Source organism: Apodemus sylvaticus, chromosome 4, assembly GCF_947179515.1.
Source record: "Apodemus sylvaticus chromosome 4, mApoSyl1.1, whole genome shotgun sequence".
Taxonomy (NCBI): Eukaryota; Metazoa; Chordata; class Mammalia; order Rodentia; family Muridae; genus Apodemus; species Apodemus sylvaticus.
The window spans coordinates 19,803,897-19,824,762 of NC_067475.1; the positions used below are offsets into that span (position 1 = coordinate 19,803,897).

Consider the following 20,866-nt stretch of genomic DNA (forward strand, 5'->3'; position numbering starts at 1 on the left):
AACTGGCCACCCACAGCACCCAGGAATGCTATAGGTGCCAGTCTTATTTATAAATGATAAAACTTGAAAATTTGGGTGTTTTAAAAAACTAGTATAGATGCTGAAGCAGATATGCTTGCCTCCTCTAAGATGTACATCTCTAAGGGCAAGCTAAACTTGGGGCATCAGAGCCTTTTGTTTTTGTTTTGTTTTGGCAGCAGGTGGGAGAGCTGCTTGGAAATGAAGCCAGCAATCAGGACAACAAAATATAAAAACAAAGTAGAGGTTTGAAATAAGTAAAAATAAGGGAAATGAATTACATCATTTAAATTCTGGAATGTATCTACACAGAACTAAAAGGCTTTTAAGCCAATCATTTTTTTTTCTATTTCCTTAAACTGGCTTCACTAACTGAGATTCTGTCTTGTGGAGTCCTAAATAGACCCTTAGATGTTCATGAATATCTGTGGCTACAATGGAAGTCTAGTAATCACAGCCATGGGTTGCTTTGATCTACAGCCGTCACTGAAGCACATGATCTCTGCCATAACATCTGTGCCCAGTGCATGTTCAGGCCACAGAAGAGAAACTCATAGGCAGACACAGAGCACATCATGTCACTTGTACCAGGGATGAAGGATACCTGTGTCCCCTTCCCTGGCCGCTGATGGTACTCTGCCTTTAGCTGTTCCATCCTCTGAAGGAAGAGACTGTGGCCTCCTGGTTTAGCATAGACCCCCTGTGCCACTTCCTGTTCCAGAGGCTTAAAAATACTCTGAAGTAGGGTTGAACAGAGGTCTGCAGAAGCATCCACGTTCTTCTTACAAAGCTCATCCTGCTTTGCACTTAGTAGGCTCTTTACATGGACCAAAACAGAACAAAAATACAAACAAACAAACACAAACATGGAGATGTTAGATACACTTTGCCATTACTTAGAATTGTTTTTTCAAAAGAATCTACATTTTATTTTCTTAGAAACTTAAATATATAAGATTTCATCCTTATCAAAGCTGAAAACTTGTAAGAATTATAATCTGTGAAAAGTTATGTTTATTTCACATTACAGTTTCATTTTTCACAGCAGATTTATGAAGTTGTTTTATTAAGGGAACGTGAGGAAGAACTTGAGCGAGTCAGACACCCTGTCATGTTCTTTTCAATTCCTTCATAGATCGACATTTTCCTACATTTATGCAGGGAGACTCCCTCATGTCTTCCACCATAACCTCCTCTCACCTTTTCTCCTTCATCCATGGAAACCCTTCTTAATGCCAAAAAGTCACTCTACGTGTGTGTGTGTGTGTGTGTGTGTGTGTGTGTGTGTGTGTGTGTGTGTGTCCCACTGAATTTAGTTGAGGTTACTTGAAACTCTTTTATCAAGAGATTATTTCTAACTTAGAACTCCAACAGGCACCATAATTTAAAATGCAATCAACTGTATAACAACTTTTTTTTTCAGATTTTTACCTCAAGGTGACAGTGAAATTGAATCACTCGCTGCCCCTACTTGTTCTGTTAATCCTACGTTCATTATATCTTAGCAGATTTGAAGGCAATTCTATTTACTTGATCAAAAATGTAAATATTTTCTTAATGAAGTTCTTATTAAAGTAAAATCAATTTCATTTTTTTCATTAGGAGAACACAGTATATGTGAGGGGAGGTGTGTGTGTGTGTGTGTGTGTGTGTGTGTGTGTGTGTGTTCTATGTATGTGTATGTGATTGTCAAGATCCTTAAACTCAGACCAAAGCCACATAAGTGACTGTTGTCTCTTTCCAGTCCAGTGACAACTGATTGTTTTGATAAGTTCTATTATATATCTTGCAGAAGTATCATTGACTTCTTTGACCATGATGTCTGTTTACACATATAGAAAATAATAACCTCCAATTCTTTCTGGAAACATTGGTCGTCATCCTTGAAAGAATGCTTCCTGAAGATTCCTAGGGCCTCCTGCTCACAGGTCCTGTGCAGGTCCAGCAGCTCCTGGAGAGTCTCTGTGGGCAGCTGCACCCTCTGGCTCATCAGCTGGTCATAGTGAACAATGGCCTTTTGCACTGCTGCTGAGTTCTCTCTCCTGACCAAGGTTACCACTGTGTTCTCCATGGAAGGCAGAGCCCCACTGTTGATGGCATCGACATAAGTCAGCACCAGGCTTTCGAGACCTTCAAAATAGGAAAAGATGTTTGTATCGTGCAGGAGTCTAGGATCTGCATGAATTCATTCTGACAATGCTGACTATGCATTGTCTGAAGTCTTTAAGTATTCTGGACAATTCAAATGGCCCAGAGGAGTTTCTGAAGAACTATGTGATTAAGAAATCAGGTTGTTCTTTCTTTGAGGAAAAAAATATATAAACAACAACAAAAACATAATCTAGTCTTTGTTGAAAGAAGAAAGATAGAAGAATTCACAAGATCTATGTGAAGGCCTGCATTTTATCCTCCTCCATAAAGAAATAAGATGATCATATAAAAGCTGTGAATATATATTTGATAAAATGCTTTAGGTCTTTGCTTCTATAAGTTTCCTTTCCCTTTTGTTTCCCTTGGTTTTCTATTTCATTCACATTTCCCCCTTTTTATTTTATTCTATCACAATTAAGTTGGTATGAGTTAATTTCCTCTGTAAATAGGATTCAGTGAACTAGATCTTATTCTTCATAAGAACTGCCTAGATTTTCTTTTCCTTGCCGGTTACTGCATGAAGTAACACAGATTCCTTTCATGTTATAGGAAACATTTACCAAGTTCTAAATCATGAGGTTTTTAAAATGAGCTACAATAAGGGGTTTGTATGGACATCTTTCAAGATCCTAAACACTATTGGGGTTTCTTCAAGACCTGTACAAAGCAAATTCTGTTTCTGTGGGTAATATATACATCATCACTATAGAACACACACACACACACACACACACACACACACACACATCTTACTTTATCTTATCTTGTGCAAATCAAATACTATGTCACATAATACAAATCCATTATTTGTTGTGTAAATAATGAATTTACAAGCCATGTGAGATAATGAATTTCAAGATTAAAAGCTTCTCTAACTAGGCATCTTTGTTCTTACTAAATTTGATGTAACTCTGAGGTTTTATTGATCTAATACTAGAGGTGTGCTCGATATCTGCTGTAACTTGGTCAACACAGTACATTGAGCTCGTTTGTCAATTCATCAACAAAGATTCTCTGTGTGTCCAGTATTCTTTATGATGAGTTGTAATAAATCTTTCTAAAAGTACTCACGAGGCCCATTGACCTGGATGCCTCCTGGAAGAGTCTTGGTCTTAGAATGGGTGAAGATGTGAGAACAGAATTCTGAAAGGTCCTGCACAAAATCAGGGTTCAGCTCATCATCGCTGAGTGTTTGAAGCTGGGAAAGCTTACTTCCACGAGCAGGAGAGTCAAAAACAAAGCATTTCTTTACAGGGAAGAACTTCTGGATGCACAGGCGGGGTAGATTGAAAGTTTGGGTTCTTTCATCAGTACCTGGAGAAGAAAATACAGGATTTGTCTAGAATATAATTTATAACCACTTTAATCTATTTACTTTAAATAAATGTCATCTCCCCTGATATTGCATAAAGATTGAAAACTAAATAGTGAAGGAAACAATAAGGAGAGAAGTTTGTTCGGTAACTTGGGACTAATGGAATTTAATGTTGAACCTATTAGTTCATTCTCAATTAGATAATCACTGTTTATTGTAGACTTACTGGGAAGGGAAATATGGAAAATGATATACTGAGCTACATTATAAAACAAAAATTCCTGGATACTTTTGTTTCTTTTCCCAAATTGAAGCTCTGTTACCTTCCTTCAGCTTCAGCGAATTCTCCAGATATTCATCTGAGGTGATGGCCTGCCCATTGACTTTCAAGCCCAGGAAGAAATCTCTCAGAGTCCACACCAAGTCTGGGAAGAAGCTTGCGTCAGCAGTTTCCTCACTTTGATTAGAATCAGGGGAGTTTCTTGTCAGGAGCAGGTGTGTCAGTTCTGTCACATTGCTGAGACCCAATTGAGGAAAGCTGGCAGGAGCAGGGCTGCATCTGACGCTTCCTTGAACCTCTTCCACAGTAATTGAACCAAGAGCTCATTGGTGACACACATGAAGGTCCTTTTCTTTGTTTCTACTCCACATTATGTTTTAGTGTGTGTGTTGAACACATGTGTTTGTGTTTGTGTGTGTGCACTTATGTGTGTGCAGATATTTTTATCTGTTGAGGCCACACACTGGTACTGGGTATCTTCTAATACTCTCCACCTTGTTTTCTGAGACAGTCTCCTCCTGTATTATCTGACTGGCTATATCTAATAAGCTCTGGGAACCCTCCTGTCTGTCCACACCCACACTCAGCCTTGGGGTTATAGGCATACACCGCCATACCTTGCTTTTTGTTTGGATGCCATGGATCTAAACTCATGTCCTCATTTTTGCGTGACAAAGACTGAGAATGTCACTGACTGAGCCATCTTCTTAGCACCTGTAATGTAATTGTTGTTGGTCTACAAGGTTCTACAAGGTCTCATAGGTGCACAGGTGGCATGTTTTTTCTGGCCCAGTGCTGTCCTGGACCACAAAAGGATACTGCAGTAGATCAATAGCCTCCTGGTCAATTTTGTTCATGGTGTTGTATACGAAGGTGCTGCTGAGAAGGATTGCCAGTGCGAAGATCTGAGTATCATTCTCTTCATCAACCTAGAAATGAGAACAAATTTGAAGCATGCCTCAGGGCATTCTCGGTATGTGTCACTACAAATCAGATGTTGATTATGCAAACAGTAAACCAAAAAAACAAATATTTACAGGTATGCATTTTGCATGCTTTTCTCACTGGTAATTTTATATTGATCTGGTCACTGCAAACTCGCTATACTTTCTTGTAATGATTCTTCGGTAGTTGCAAAATGAATACAGTTAGTGGCTAACTGTTTATACTTAATACTTAAAATACCTAAAACTGAAGTTTTACAGGGACAAATCAGAAGTTATATGCATGACATGTATATATTTATATATGTATATATGTATATATATATATGTTTATAAGTATGTATGTACCTATGTATGTATTCTTGTGTGTATGTATTATATATTATGTATATATGTATAAATGTATGTATATTCCCCAATCACAATGACCATTCAAGAGAATGATCTAGCTATGTCTAAGAACCAGCACACAGTGGTTCAAACAAGGTACATCTTCCCAAACCCAAGGAGGACTCTGCATTGAAGCTTGAAGTCAGTGGTGACAGGAACATTTAGGAAAAAGTCAAGTGCTGTGTCTATGGTGAGGGGTGTGTTCAATGCTTACCAGAGCACAATGAGAGAATGCCCATGTGTCCACTGTTCGCATAGTGAATCACAAAAGACAAATAGAAAAACATTTGGGGAGACTTTCTCGTTTTACAAAAATCACAGAGCTACAGGTACTATAAGCATGAGTTAAGCAACTTCATCTAAGCAGTCGCCAACTATTGGACCATATTCTCTGCAGAGCTGGGTTTGTAACAGTGACTTTAATCCCACTATGTATAACCTTGGAAGTTCTTAGTACCCCCTGTGCTGATTCTGCCTTGTGAAGGTATATTTTTAGCCATTGCATCCTAGCTCTGACTATATAAAGGTGGGAGAAAAGTACATGGAGTTGGGACTTAGCCTAGTCTCCACCCCACAGTTACCTGGCAACAGCCAGGTGTGCCTGACTCACTATAAAAGAAGATGCTTGCCCCCTCCTCTCTCTCTCTTGCTCTTTTGCTCCTGCTCCTTACCACGTCTCTCCCCATTCCTTTCCCCCCTCTCTCCATGTGCTCATGTACCAGCCTCTACTCCCCCCCTTTTTTTCTCTACTGCCCTCTCAACTCCCCTCCCCATGTCCTATTCTACACAATGCATCCTGTGTCTGTGCCCTCAGGGGGAAGGGATGCCTCAGTATGGGCCCACAGAGGCACCCTTCCCCCACACCTTACTGCACCTCCACCAAACATATTCCTTCTTTATTTTTATAAAACACAACATGCAGAGGTCAGCTGAAAATACCAATCCAACTGGGGGTAAGAAGGGAAATCCCTGCTCTAAGAGTATTTCACTTCATGAGGAGATAAGTCCCATCCAAACAGGATCCTCCCTCCTTACCTTCTCCACATCCCCCAGGCCCTCAGTGTCAAGCAGAACCAAAGTGTGGTCTGGCTTCTGGGGGTGGGGCACACACCACATCCAGATCCCCTTGGTGTGAGACTGCACAGTGGAGCCAATGGAAAAACCTGAAAAGCAAAGCCAGCCAGAGTGAGGGAAGAGGGGCCTGGACGTCCTATATTCCCTTGAGAGTGTAAGCTAAGGTGTAAGGGAGAGAAGATTATGAGACAGTGCAACTGGCCGATGATGATGGAAACGGACTCAGAGGAATGGGGAAAAGTTGGGATCTGAGCTGGGCGATGGTGGCACACGCTTTTAATCCCAGCACATGGGAGGCAGAGGCAGGCAGATTTCTGAGTTTGAGACCAGCCTGGTCTACAGAGTGAGTTCCAGGACAGCCAGGGCTACACAGAGGATGCCTGTTTCAAAAACACAAAACAATATGTATGTATGTATATATATATATATATATATATATATATATATATATATATATATTTCATGAATTTATTTCACTAATGTCTTACTTTGTATAAAGGGAACATATTTTGCCTTTCTTTTCCAGAACCATATTGAGGAACAAATACAGGCTGAGTCAGAGAGAGAGAGAGAGAGACAGTGTGTGTGGCTAGAGAGGACTCAGCAAGCAGTGTTGGGCCTCACCTCTCTCCTTCCCAGCCAGCTTGTTCATCAGGTAGGATTTGCCTGTGCGGTAAAGGCCCACAATGGCCACCACCACCACTGGCTGTGTGATGGCTGACAGGATCCTCAGGGCTTCCTGGTTAGTCACCAGGTGTTCCTCCGTGTTCCCAATGAGACACATGGGTTCTGACATGTGAATCTCCGGGGCCATGTCTGTGATGGCACTTCTCTGCAGGGGAAGAAACGGGATGATCTCAAATTTCTAAAATTCAAGGAGAGACATTTTGCCCACTGAACCCTAGAACAAATGACTGGTTGGGATTGCCTACGTTTCTGAGAAATTGAAAAATAAAAAAATGCATCACAGATGGAGCTACATCAAAGCATGAACATAGGAAGTGCCTAGTGCAAGCCCTTGCCAGAGAGTAGCCATGAACTGAGAATCTCAGAAGCCAAGTGCTTGTCTATTTCAGGCCCTTCTTGGTGTGATATTGCTTCCCTGTGTCAGTAGAATTCTACTTGCCTTATTTGTACACAGCACAAGTAAGCATGGTTTTTGCAGAGTATATTGATATGGGAAGCTGGAAGCTGTGATCTACAATTGGCTAGAACAAGAAAGGTACCAGCCACAGGAAAGGTGGAGATTTATAGACCCTTGTGTTTTGGATGATGTCAGTAATGGAGCAAGAAACTAATTTAAGTGGGTTTTCAGCCTTTATGAAGAACATAGTATGGTATTTCTCTAGCATTCACAATATTTACACACTGGGACCAAATGGTATATGGATGGAATCCTTAATGTTTTTATCAGAGCCAAGTCTCTGATGTCACCATATAGTGAATGTTCCCCAATCACATTCTTAAATTCATTATTCTGCCTTGTGTGGCTCATCCTGTGACTCAGGAATATATTCTCTCCATCAGAGTCTCACAACTTTTAGGGGGCTGGAGAGATGGCTCAGCTCCTAAGAGCACCCATACTCTCCCAGAGGACCCAGATTTGATTCCAAAATTCCACATGTTGGCTTACAACTGTCCAACTCCATTTCCAAGGGATCCCATGCCTTCTTGGATCTCCCGTGAGCACCAGTCACACATCTGTCGCATAGACATACAAACAGGCAAACACCCATACACATAAAACTAAATAAAAATCCAGGTTTTATTTGCAGGTTCCACTTAATATTGATTTCCAGTCTCATCCTTGCAACTGAATAGAATTAGGATGTTACTCAAGTCTTTTCCTACAAGTCTGCTTCCTACAAGCCAGACGCAGTATGCATTTATATCAGTAGAGGTTTGGGCTGAAGATATTGTCTCAGCGATTTAGAGCACTGAGGCTCTTGGAGACCTGGGATTTGTTCCTTTAACCCATACCAGGTGGCTCACAACCACCTATAACCCCAGTCCCAGGGCACTAAAATACATTCAGACACAGACACACACATAAATAAAATAATTATTTGAAAAGAAAAGAAGAGAAGAGAATTGAAGAGAAGAGAAGAAAAGAAAAGAGAAGAAAAGAGAAGAAAAGAGAAGAAAAGAGAAGAGAGAAATATTCCCCAAGGAGGTCTTGGGGAAGAAGGCCACCAACAAATCTGGAAGTACTGAGGAGCACTGGGGAGGACTTCTGGTGTTTGCTCAGTTTTAGTGTGTTTATTCTTGTCTGCTTTTCCCTGTTTTGAATGCTTTGTTTGGTCTGTGTTTGAAGAAGGGGGAGGGGTCATCATTTAGCAACAAACTGAAATGTTTAACTGTGTCTTGCATGAGGCGGCGGACATGGCCAGACATCACGAGCTCCCAGGAGCGATCCCCATAGTCAGGCCATACCATCCAGGTAGGTCATTTTTGACTCATCAGTGTATAAAGGTAGAGACAATGCTGCAGCAGAGACGGAATCCAACACAAATGCGATTTAAAAATGAGTGACTGCCCAGGAAGAGCAAACATGGAACCTTTAAGAGATGGCAGTACAGCAAAAAGATCTCACTGCTGTGTCAGAAAACCTCTTCGTGGGTGACCACTCCTTGGGGCTCTCTCTCTCTCTCTCTCTCTCTCTCTCTCTCTCTCTCTCTCTCTCTCTCTCTCTCTCTCCCTCCCTCCTTCCCTCAGATCTGGCTGTGAATATGTTCCAAGCTCCAGTAAGGACAAGCATCAACCCACACATGGAGCCATGCTCTCTAGGATTTACCTCCCAAAAAGGGGGACACAGGTTAGGGCCATCGGAGCATCAGACCTTTTACTGCGTAACTCACACTTTGCTATTCCTCAAGCAGACTGTGTGCTGCCTTGCTTTCCACCATGCTAATAATGGACTAAATCTCTGAACTGTAAGCCAGCCCCAATGAAATGGCTTCCTTTATAAGATGTGCTGCGGTCATGGTGTCTCTTCACAGCAACAGAACTCTAACCATGGTGTACAGTGCCACAAGGAAAGATCCTACGGGTCTGGGGATAAGGATAAAATGAAGCTGCCTTTGTTTGCTGTCAGTGTGCTTTTGTGTGAAAATCCCAGGGAATCTGTGTATCATTCTTACAATGAATCAGTGATTTTCCTAAGGCCATAAGACATAAGGCCAACGTGTTAGTTACTTTTCTCCTTGACTCGACAAATATTTAGCAGAAACAATTTAAGAAAAGAAAGCTTATCTGGTGTCTTTAGATTTTATTGCTTCACTGGGGAGATGGGACCTCCCATAGCCAGGCAGGAAACCAGTGGAGCAATAAAGACAGCAACCCATTCACAAAACTTTCAACCCAAACTATTCTGTCTAAAAGAAATGCAGGCACTGGGGAGGCACAGAGACTGACGGAATGTTTAACCAATAACTGGCCCAACTTAAGATCCATCCCATGGACAAGCACCAATCCATGACACTATTAATGAGTCTCTGTTATGCTTGCAGACAAGAGCATGTTGTCCTCTGAGAGGCTCCACCAAGCGGCTGATCCAGGCAGATACAGACCCCATGGCCAAACAGTGGATGGAGCTGGGGACTCTTATGGAAGAACAGAGGAAGGATTGCTGGCCACAAACAGGATAAGAACTCCACAGGTAGACCAACAGAGTCAACTAACCAGGACCCTTGGGGCTCTCAGAGTCTGAACCAAAAACAAAAGAGCATACATGGGCTGGACCTAGGCCTCCCTGCACATATGTAGCACATGTGCATTTTGGTCTTCGTATGGGTCCCGAACAACTGAAATGAGGGCTATCCCAAAAGTTGTTGCCTGATCCTAGGACAAGGTCTTCTAGCTGAGCTGCCTTGTCTGGCCTGAGAGGGAGAGGAAGTACCTAGTCTCAAAGAGATGTGAAGTGCCAGGGTTGGGAGTTTGCACAGAGGGCCCCACCCACTCAGAGGAGAAGTGGGGAATAGAGGAAGGATTGTAGGAGGGGCTGACTGGGAGAGGGGCAGTGAGCAGGATGTAAAGGGAATACACTGACAAAAGTTAAAAAAAAAAAAAAAGACTACTGGTCTGCTGCATCCATTTCACACGTGGTGGACAAGCACTCTACCCACTGAGATCGGCCCCAGGACTTCAACTTACTCTGTACACTGATGAGTGACAGGCACAGGGCCCCACACTGGCAAATCATCATCTCCCATCTGCTTCATGCCCATGATGTTGAGGACTCATGAACATCATTTCTCTCCAGTGGTTGCTTTATCTGAAAACACATCTTCATGAAACAATGCTTTTCTGTTCAAAGCTCTGATGGTGTGCTATCTCCTAAAAGAACCCTGAGTATTAAAGACTATCGTGTCTCCCTTTCACATGTGTTGGAGGTCATGCACACATGCTGAATGAATCCTCAGGAAGTCTATAAGCTGCCCAGTGGATAAACACCAACTTGCCTGTCTCCCTTTAATAGATCCTACTACAAAACTTCCCTGACAGAACCAACATCCCAAGTCACCTTCTCTAAACCGGTAAATATCTTAATTGGGAAATTCCAACTCTCAATGGCATGTCATTGTGATGGAACGTGCACTCTGGGTGCTGTTTGTCCTCTGGTGGCATCTTAAAAACTATAGGTGTTTCTTTACTTAACACCATTTTACAGTAGGTGTCGAATAGGAAACGTAAGTTCACCTTGAATTCTGTGAGAGACACTGCCTTAATGACCAGCTCTATGTATATTGGGAAAATATTGATGAACATGTTATTTCTTTCCTCCCTGCTCTCACACAGATCTGGATTATTGTCCGAACTAAGAAGCTTCAAATCCACATTAATTAGTAGAACTACACAGCTGCAATTATTCATGTAAATTATCAATGGTTTCCACAGGTAGCCCTGAGAGACCACTAACAATTAGCCTAGACGCAGTGCAACTTAGAAAACTGTCAACCTTAAGATAGCACTCCTGACCAGCACTCCTTCTGGACTCCCTCCAGCTGCAAGGGCGAGCACTCCCCTTGCTTCATGGACCCATCCCCTGCTCAAAGTAACTGTGTTTGCTCAAAATAACCTGTAACCTCCCACTGAGCCATGAATTGCCACTGATCTCCCCATTCCTTATGACATAACTCACAGCCAAAGCATCCCCTCCCCTTTTTCTTTATGGTCTGTTTCTTTAAAAAACCCCAGCTCGGGGTCGAACTCTATCCATGCTTGGGACAAGGGAGCAGCCCAGTGCACTAGAGAATTAAACCGCATCAAGAACAGTCTCTCCTGATTTGGGGAGTTGGGGAGGGCAAAGTCCTATCCCAAGACTTGAGTGAAGATTTCCCAGGATTCGGGAGTCTTTCAGCCCAAGACACAGGGAAGACAGTAAAAACTGCCTCTGCCCCAGATTTTTTACAAGCTCCAAAAACCTGTCTGAAACCTTTCTTGGATGGACACACTTTGAAAAACAGTTCACAATATATCGAGGGGTTCAGGCTTTACTGCTGTTTTTAACTTTTGAATGGTATGAATAGGACTGACTCCCCTACACAGAGGACTAGAGTACACTGGTACCACCCAGGTGCACCAGAGCTCATGGGGAATTCAATCTGACTCTACAGGGGTTGGCTGTTTTCTGTTTCTTCAACTCCATTCTGAGCACAAGGGGGCGGCAGCGCCTAAGCACTGTGTGGATGAGGGAAGCAGCAAGGGGGAAAGGGTAGCCGGAAGGGATGGGTAGCCCTAGGCTGATGTTCTGGTTGGAACCAGCTCACCACTCCACCCAACCCCCACCAAGCCTGGCTGTGGGATGCCTGAGAGTGGATGCATCTCCCAAACTGAGGAAAAGGCTGTCCACATACCCTGAGGCCACCAAGCCACCTCTGATTAGGGTCGTCCACCTGCCAGTGTCATCTTGCTCCCAGCAAGAGTTTGTGCCCTGGGACTTGGGGACCGCCCTGAAGCTCCTTAGGAGATGTGTACAATGGGCACCAAGTTGCAGGGAACTCACCTGACTGCAGGGGAAGAATCTCTGCTACCCGGACTCAGCACCCTTAGGTTTGCTGCTGCTCCTGATTCCTCCTGAAAACTCTATTCTTCAACCTCAGAGTCAAATCGGATATTGGATGCTTTTAGTTGTGGGGATAGGAAACTGAAATTGAAACTGCAGAGGCTTATGCTGACTTCCTGAGAAGCTTTTGCACCCTTTCCAGGAAAGAAAACAATGGAATCTGCAGAACAAGAGGAAAATCCATAGGCTTCCCTGCCAAATGGTGAGGTGAAAACAACTCCCTGATTCTCTAACTACTAACTTTTCATTGGACAGAATGGTGAAACAGGAATTTGCCAGCTCCTGCCACCATGAGCCAATGGCTTATTCCAAGAGGTTGATGTAAACAAAACATTTTTAACTTAAACATTTGCAACCCGTGCATGATATTAATACTGTACATATTAAGAAGGTAATAGGATGTTTCCATGCATTGTATACGTTGTGTGATGTCCGGTGCAGATTGGGTTAACACAGCTACCTCTTCAAACAGTAACATTTCTTTTTGAGATGTGTGCCACAGTCGCCCTCATTTACCTCACTAAGCAGCCACAGAGCATCAGACCTCTGGCTTCTCTCTATTTTATATCCCCACAGATCATCTTGCTGTGCTTCCTACTATATGGAGTTTTTAAAGGCAAAACCAAAGTGGAATACAACAGATGTTTGGGGGGGGAAGGAGGGAAGCTTTGTCTTCAGTGACTTTGTCCAGTGACTTTGTCTTAAGTGACTTATGCCTGCTGACATAAAACAAACTAAGCTGTCATCTTTGGTTGGTTATGCATCTTGGTGACTTTTTTTTTGGTTTTGTTGTTGTTGTTGTTGTTTGTTTGTTTGTTTGTTTGAGACAGGGTTTCTCTGTATAGCCCTCGCTGTCCTGGAAGTCACTCCATAAACAAGACAGGCCTCAGACGCATAAATCCACCTGCCTCTGCCTTCCAAGTATTGGGATTAAAGGAATGCCTCACCACTGCCTATCTTCTTAGTGCATTTTTAATTCTCAAGTTTTCAAGTCAGGCTGATTCTGTGACTGGGATGTAACCTCATGCTGTGTTAGGGAGCATCTACATGTAGATCAGACTAGTAAAGTATGCATGATTGATGCATTCTTAAAGGCCCCCTCGGCATCCTCTTACTGAGCTAGGGTGGACATGGGCTTGGTCAGGACTGAGAACCACCACTTAGTGTGTCTTAATGTTACCCTTCAGGTGGGAACATCAGCTTGACTCCTATCTGTCAGTTAAATTGAAGTAAAGTTCTCCCATAGAACAAAGGTAGATGTGAAATCTGTGGAATAGTAGTTGTCAGACTCAAGACTAGGGCAGGAATGCACTTCATTACAGTAACGCAGGATGAATTAGGCATGTCTGTGGTTGGGGCACAGGTAGACACACAAGTTTTACAGCTTTTACAATCTTCTCTTTTATGTTGCTTTTTTAAAGATAAAATGGATCTATTTCTATCACCTGGTGTGATACTTTATATATGCTCAGCCCAGGGAGTGACACGCTATTAGAAGGTGTGGCCCTAATCAAATAGATGTGACCTTTTTGTAGTGGGCATGGCACTGTGGGTATGGGCTTGAAGACCCTCATCCTAGCTGTCTGGAAGTGAGTATTCTGCTAGCAGCCTTTAGATTTAGATATAGAACTCAGCTCCTCCTGCACCATGCCTGCCTGGATGCTGCCATGTTCCCACCTTGATGATAATCTGAATGTGTAAGCCAGCGCCAATTAAATGTTGTCCTTATAAGAGTTGCCTTAGTCATGGTGCCTGTTCAACACAGTCAAACCCCTAACTAAGACACCTGTAGTACAATGACATCTCCCTGAAATCACCAGCAATAATGACCCAACATGTGGGAAATGCTGTAATAATATGAGTTCAAGGACTTGAGCAGAATCTAGATGGATCTGAGACTCTAATGAGCTATATGCCTTTGGGTTTGCCTCTGGACACATGCTTTTGGGTAATTTCACACTTCCCTTGGGCACTGTAGGGCACTGCCTAGGGCTCAGTTAGACTTGACTGTGAGCTTCAGCATCTTCTCTTGCTCTTAAGTCGTTCTCTTTTTCACCCACCTCTATGTTCTCCTTCATTTGGTCAATACTCACTTTGAATCATTCCCTTTTTAGTGGCCATGGCTTATGACTGTCTCTCTACTGTTCTTAGCTATTTCTTAGAGTGTCTCCCTCATGACCCACTTGGTGCTGTGCAGAGTCTGTAGAGAAAGGAGAAGACAGCAGACTGCATGGGCTATTTTCTCCTGAGCCATCAAGAGCTGATTTTAGAATGTGGTGGGAAAGGCCCTGCTCAGCTGGCCACCAACCACAGTGACACTTGTCATTGTCCAGACTCAGCAGGATGTGCCTTCCACAGAAAGGAGCTCCACCCATTAACTTGTAAAGCTTGTCATTCTCACCAGTGACAACTCTAGCTGAAGGATGGATTTCCACATCACTGCCTTACTATCCAGAAATTGCCCAGAGAAACACCATCACCCAAAGAAGCACAAGGAACATAGCAGACACAATGTCAGCCTTTTTCTGAATATATCGTGATTCTAAACAGTCATATACTGGACACAGCAAAGTTTGAACCCTTTCTTTTTCTGTTTTTTATTAGTTAATTTATTTATTCATCCCAGTCACGGCCCCTTCTCTCCTCCCAGCTCCACCCTCAGGGAAGAAGAAGGTTCCTTGGGTGCCAGCAGCCTTGAGACATCAAGTCACAGCAGGACCACTGAGCCACCACCAGGCAGCCCAATAGGAAAGAAAACTCAATAGCAGACAACAGAGTCAGAGACAGCCCTATGCTCCAATTGTTAGGAGACACACATGAAGACCACCTGCACAGTCTAGTCCTTGGATCCTTCTGCTTTCCTACAGGCTGTGGATAAAGTAAAGTCTGAACTCAGAACAAATGTGAAAATTCCCCACGGTAGCTTTCCTCTCAGCTCTTTAGATGATTCCTGCCCAGTAATGCATTCACCACTGGAATCAAGTTCCAGTCAACCAGATCTTTGTAAATGTCCATTTTCATATATCTGCACATTATTTCCTTGTGCCTGGACGTCTGTCCATCCTTTAGCCCTTAGCACACATGCTTCATCTCAATCCCTGTTTTCCTTTCCTGAAAGCTCTCTTGACCTTTGCCGATGAGATTTGAATTCCTATGGCACGCACTGAATTGTACTATTGACTCTGCTGCCAACTGTTCATAGTGTGATTTACTCAAACATTATGTGTTGAGTATTTGTTAAATAGTTGTTGAGTAGCTGATAAAATATTTAATATCTCAGAAGTATATCTTATTATGTTTTTGGTTTTGTTTTTTGTTTTGCAGTGTCAAGAATGAAAAGACTTTAAGTAATGTGAGAAATAAGGGCAGTATTTTGAAAGAAAAAAAAGTCAGAAGGAAAACAAAAGCTATTGAAAACAATACAGAAGTATGTTCTAAATATATGCAAAACCTGGCCTAAGCATCTCTCTCTCTCTCTGCACAATTCCTTTACATTAACCTCAGAACTTGAGGTTTGTTTTTTCTTAACTTCTTCTCAGCACATATATCATGTAGTCCAAACCCTATAATCCATCTCTGAGATATATACCCTATGTTCATATATGCATTTCTTCACAGAATTGATAAGGGAATGAGTGAATGAAGTAGATCCCCTCTCTAGGTGCCTTCAGTTATTCGTGCTGATAAATAACATATTAGTTTTATAATATTAAAATAACACATTACATAAGGCTATAGAATAAAGATTATCGTAGGAAGCAGTTAAAAGAGGAACTGGATAGTTTTACTGAAAGGCTACATCTAAGATTTTTCTGGCTAATTTAGTGCCTGGATGTCATTTGTTTGAAGTATGAGACCCTCCAGTAGTAAAATATGCTGCATTAAATAATCTACGTCTCATTCAAGTTCGCTGTCATTTTGTATTTACAGCAACTTCTAGTGTGATTGTTGGCATTGTATCTAGGCTCCACTCCACAGTTACCTGGCAACAGCCATGTATGTCTGACTCACGATACAGGTGGCTATTTGTCTCCCCCTCACTCTCTTGCTCTCTTCTCGTCTTGCCCTTGCTCCCTTATCCTCTTTCCCCTTTCTCCCCATTCACCTCCTCCTCTGTCTCCACATGCTCACTGTTAGCCTCTAATGCTCTCTCCATGTCTCTCTGTCTCTCTGTCTCTCTCTTCCTCCTTCTCTCCCTCTCTCCCTCCCTACTTCCCTTCTCTTGCTCCTTCTGTTTTTCATTGTGCCTACTTCCTCAGCTCCACTCCCCATGCTGGTTCCTCAGAGAGGAGAAGGGATGCTCCACCATGGTCCTGCAGAGCCACTCCCTTCCCCCACACCATAACACACATCCACCAAACATACCCCTGGCTGCTCTTTTGTTTTATTTTTAAATTAATCCCAACACTGATGACCTATGTTTACTAGTGAAGACCAGACAAATGATACAACAAAGAGCATGGCCCTATAAGCCTTGGAGATTGTGACATTGAACATACTCTGCACATTTTCATTTCATTATTAATTGTATTAACTTGGTCTACTGTTGAGTCATAATTTTCCTTGAGGATTTAAAATCCCAGCCACTGGAGTCTTTTAAATAATAACAACACACAAGAACCGAGCCCCAGTCCTCATAATCCTGGGCCTTAATCACTCCTAAAACTTGATGGCAATGCAAAATGACAGGGATTAGAAGAGCCTGCCTTCTGAGACTTTCTCTGCCCTGGTCTTGCTCTGATGCCTGGGTTCAGCTTCAAGATCTTCTCTAGGTTGCCATGTTCATGATGAACCATTTGTCTGTTACCAGCTATGCAATGAAGTCCTGATTAGCTCAAACAAGATCCAGAAAGAAACATGCAGACACAACTGAATCCTGAATTCCCCCACCTCCACCCCCTGAATTTTCCATCAATGATAGTTTGTCCTTTGTTATCTCTGGTTCAGTTGCATAGATATGTCACAGAAATATGCCCTCTTGAGTAGGTTTAGCCCCCAAAGACTCATGTGTTTGAATATGCTTGATCCACAGAGAGTGACACCATTAGGGGGTGTGTCCTTGTTGGAATAGGTGTAGCCTTGTTGGATGAAGTATCTCCTTGTGGGCTGAGCTTTCAGTCTCCTATACTCAGGCTCTGCCCAATATGGAGGGAGAGCTTTCTCCTAGTTGCCTGTGGATGAGAGTCTCCTTCTGCTGCTTTTGGATGAAGATATAGAAGACTCAGGTCCTTCTCCAGTACCATGTCTGCCTGGATGCTGCCATGTTTCCCACCATGATGATAATGGACTGAACCTCTGAAACTGTAAGGCAGCCCCATTAAATGTTTTCTTTTATAAGACTTGCCTTGGTCATGGTGTCTCTTCACAGCCATGAAGCCCTAAGACAACTACATTATATTTTACAAACCAAATTTAAAACTACATTTGTGGCATTGTTACAAGATATTTCCTATCCAATGACACTGAGGCAGTGAGAGGCAAGTAATTAGATAGAACATAATAGGGGGAGAAGGGTTGGGAGGTCGGAGAGTGATATGCACAAGCAGGAGAGAGACTCCTTAATCCAGATGGAATCAGATGTAAATTTACCTAAAGTTTAAAAATTGGGATAAAAATTTTACTACACTTGATTGGCTCTGTTACTACTATATTAAAATCTTGAACTTGAGCTGGTGGCTCCTGGATAGTGTAGGCACTGCATGGAAGCAAGAGAAAATCAGGATCCCCCACCAGAGAGATGGCAGTCAGAGGGACCGCCAAGCGAGACTGCACTAGGCTGGTAGCCACAGGAGACCTGAGGGCTTGGACTGAGCTCTGCAAGCCAGTGGATGGTTGTCTTGTAGCAATGGCAGGTGTGGGAAAGTGTTGGTTCATTTTTTTCAATAATTGTCACTACATGGCATTAAGTGTTGTCTACCATGTTCCTTCATACACGACAACTAATTCGCAAAAAAAAAAAAAAAAAAAAAAAAAAAAAGCAAGTCTCAGTTGCTCTTACTCAACGTTCAGTGAAACATGGTGGTTTGGACCCTGGAAGAGTTCTGCAGCTGTTCCAGGGCCTGGGAGGTTGATGGTGATGCACTGTTGTAGACAACTACTGATCAAATGCACAACAAGGGTGAAGATGCATGAATCAATATTAAGGTCAGCCTGGAAGGCACATGAAGGAAAAGAGAAGGAGGAGTACACTCTTCATCTACATTTATTATTTGAGCTGGGCTTTATGTACTTCAATAGCAGACAAATCAGAAAAGTTTGAAGACAAGTAGAAACTTCAAATCTAATTCTGGACAGTAGTACCAATCCATTCAGAACCTCAGTTTCACAATTACATATATACAGGAGAAAATGACATTTGTCAGTGTGGGTGAAATGTATAGGACCATCCATTAAAACATAATAGGCACAGAATTATAAACTACTTCTATATTAAAATTGTATTTACTGTGGTTATATTGGGGTCCCCAAATAAATTACACAACTATCAGTAGCCATTTATACATAGCCAGACACAGTATTCATTGTACAGGTATTTTCAGAAGTCAATAATATGACTATTTTCAGAGACAGACACACAAGCAAGCATAAATATGGCAAGATTAAAAGAGTATATGATTGTGTAAAATAAAATGAGTAATTAAGATAAAGCAAACTGTGCTAAGAAACTTAAGAGTCAGAAAGACAGTGGACAGATGGGGCTGAAGCTGTAAATTTGAGGGTAAGATACAAAGCTATCATTGCTGGGAGGAACAAAGCTTGATTTTCTCGCTTGGAATCCAGTGATGTACAAAATAGACATATAATTATATATATATACACACATACACACACACAAACACATACACACACTCACACTACTGAGTCCACTTAACAGTGTTCATATACAGATTTATACACATGCCCATTTCACATTGGACTACTCATGAGGGAACTTTTCCCTAAAGAAACCAGTTCTCCCTCAAATCCCCCGTTGGCTTCCTATAGCTGTAGGAGTGCTTTCTCCTGGAATCTCCCCTGTCCAATTTAGCATTGCATCGATGTTGCCAGGATACCAGTTTTCTTCAGGCAAACATATGGTTGAGATTTCTTGGGTACATTTTACCTGTTCTGGCAAGGACACCATCTGGCAGCAAGAGTTCTGTCCTCCATGTCCTGAAATCTTCCTGCACTTCATCAAATTTCTTTTCCTAGCCTTAGGTGTATGTGTTGCATTACAAATGTCTATTTCTGAGTTCTAAGGAAAGGAATCTATGAGTTTACTAAGTTAAAAGGCATGAGGTTTTCCATTTTGTTTGCTGGCTTTGGGTTCTGTTCTTACTGCAAAGGAGGGCTGAGATAATGAAACCTAAGAGAGTATAACCCTGAAGTGAACTAGAATGACATAAATCCTAGAATATCATGTTGATGTGTGCATAAGTCAGACATTTTTTAAAGTACAAGATAAAGAGATAAGAGCAAACCTGATAGTTATCTTCATGGATAGTTAGTACAAAGGAATTGGATGTTTTGTAGCATTGTGAGGTCTATGGAACATATTAAGTATGGCTATATACAGAAACATACAAAGTACACATCTTGGAGACTAAACCATCTGTAAGATGAGCATCATTTATATTTTTACAAAGCCTGACAGAGAATGCCAAGAAGCATCTGAGATTAGAGGAAGCAGCTGAGAAGAAACAATAGCACAGTAGTATCTCTGTAGAGGGCCTAGGGCTGGCTCTCTCTCTCTCTCTCTCTCTCTCTCTCTCTCTCTCTCTCTCTCTCTCTCTCTCTGTGTGTGTGTGTGTGTGTGTGTGTGTGCGTATGTGTGTGTGTGTGTGCGTATGTGTGTGTGTGTGTGTAAGGCCACTTTATGAAGAAAATAATGGATTCCCTACCTATGCTCTTTGCTTCAGCCCTTAGTGAATGTCCAAAAAGCAGTGTGTCCTGGGACTCAGGGTATGCAGGGACCAAATGCAGAGGCTGAAGGCCGGGCATTAGCAGACAGCATCTGACCACACGCCATCATTTGGCCTCCCGAGATGCTCCTCCTGCTTTTACCCAACAGCAAGTGTAGAAGGCATAGTTTGTATTCATTTCTTCTCTTGTCTTTCCAGCTCTACCATTCCTTTAAAAATATTCATGTTATTTACATAATTTCTTCCTTTCATCAAAATAGGATAGATGACAGATGATAGATAGATGATAGGTAGATAAATAAAAGATAGATAGATAGATAGATAGATAGATAGATAGATAGATAGATAGATAGATAGATTATAGACAAATGATAGAAGAAGTTTGTAAAATCCCTAGTGCTATTATCCAGAAGTAAGCACTATCATTTTGTTGAATGTTCTTGCAAATTATGTCCCCTGCTTCTTCACTTATTCTGAGCTGTCTGTCTGGACTGTAACATCATGAAGCTAATTTAACTTGTTTTCTATTTTAACTAAAACAGTAACTACTCAAGCTACAAAGTGAATATTTATTTAAAATGAGAAAATAAATGTTAATCAGCATAGTTATAAATGCTAAAAATGCTACATTTTATCTCAGTTTTCATTTTTTGTGCTTCTGTCCTATGACATGTGAATTTCAGTATAAGCAAGAATTGTATGTAGTTTATGAGATTGAGACATACAGAA

The 20,866-nt window shown here is 41.9% G+C and overlaps 2 protein-coding genes across 10 annotated transcripts in view; both read right to left on the reverse strand.

Annotated features, from left to right (window-relative positions):
- LOC127682627 (guanylate-binding protein 5-like) overlaps nt 1-12,265 on the reverse strand; it is a 122,876-nt gene extending 110,611 nt beyond the window's left edge. For both annotated transcript variants that reach the window (XM_052179123.1, XM_052179120.1), the window contains exon 1: nt 12,177-12,265. The gene's annotated coding sequence lies outside the window, so the exon portion shown is untranslated. The remainder of the gene's footprint in view (nt 1-12,176) is intronic.
- LOC127682625 (guanylate-binding protein 5-like) overlaps nt 1-20,866 on the reverse strand; it is an 81,288-nt gene that overhangs the window by 45,595 nt on the left and 14,827 nt on the right. For 3 of the 8 annotated variants that reach the window (XM_052179118.1, XM_052179117.1, XM_052179115.1), the window contains exons 2-8: nt 6,797-7,004; nt 6,134-6,261; nt 4,584-4,693; nt 3,808-4,001; nt 3,241-3,483; nt 1,868-2,148; nt 623-835 (exon numbers count right to left, since the gene is read on the reverse strand). The exons of 4 other annotated variants lie outside the window; for them this stretch is intronic. In XM_052179118.1, the coding sequence (XP_052035078.1) occupies nt 623-835; nt 1,868-2,148; nt 3,241-3,483; nt 3,808-4,001; nt 4,584-4,693; nt 6,134-6,261; nt 6,797-6,986 (1,359 nt within the window). In that variant the 5' untranslated portion in view covers nt 6,987-7,004. Of the gene's footprint in view, nt 1-622; nt 836-1,867; nt 2,149-3,240; nt 3,484-3,807; nt 4,002-4,583; nt 4,694-6,133; nt 6,262-6,796; nt 7,005-12,176; nt 12,266-20,866 lie in introns of those variants that run through there. One more of the 8 variants, XM_052179116.1, reaches the window with a different exon arrangement.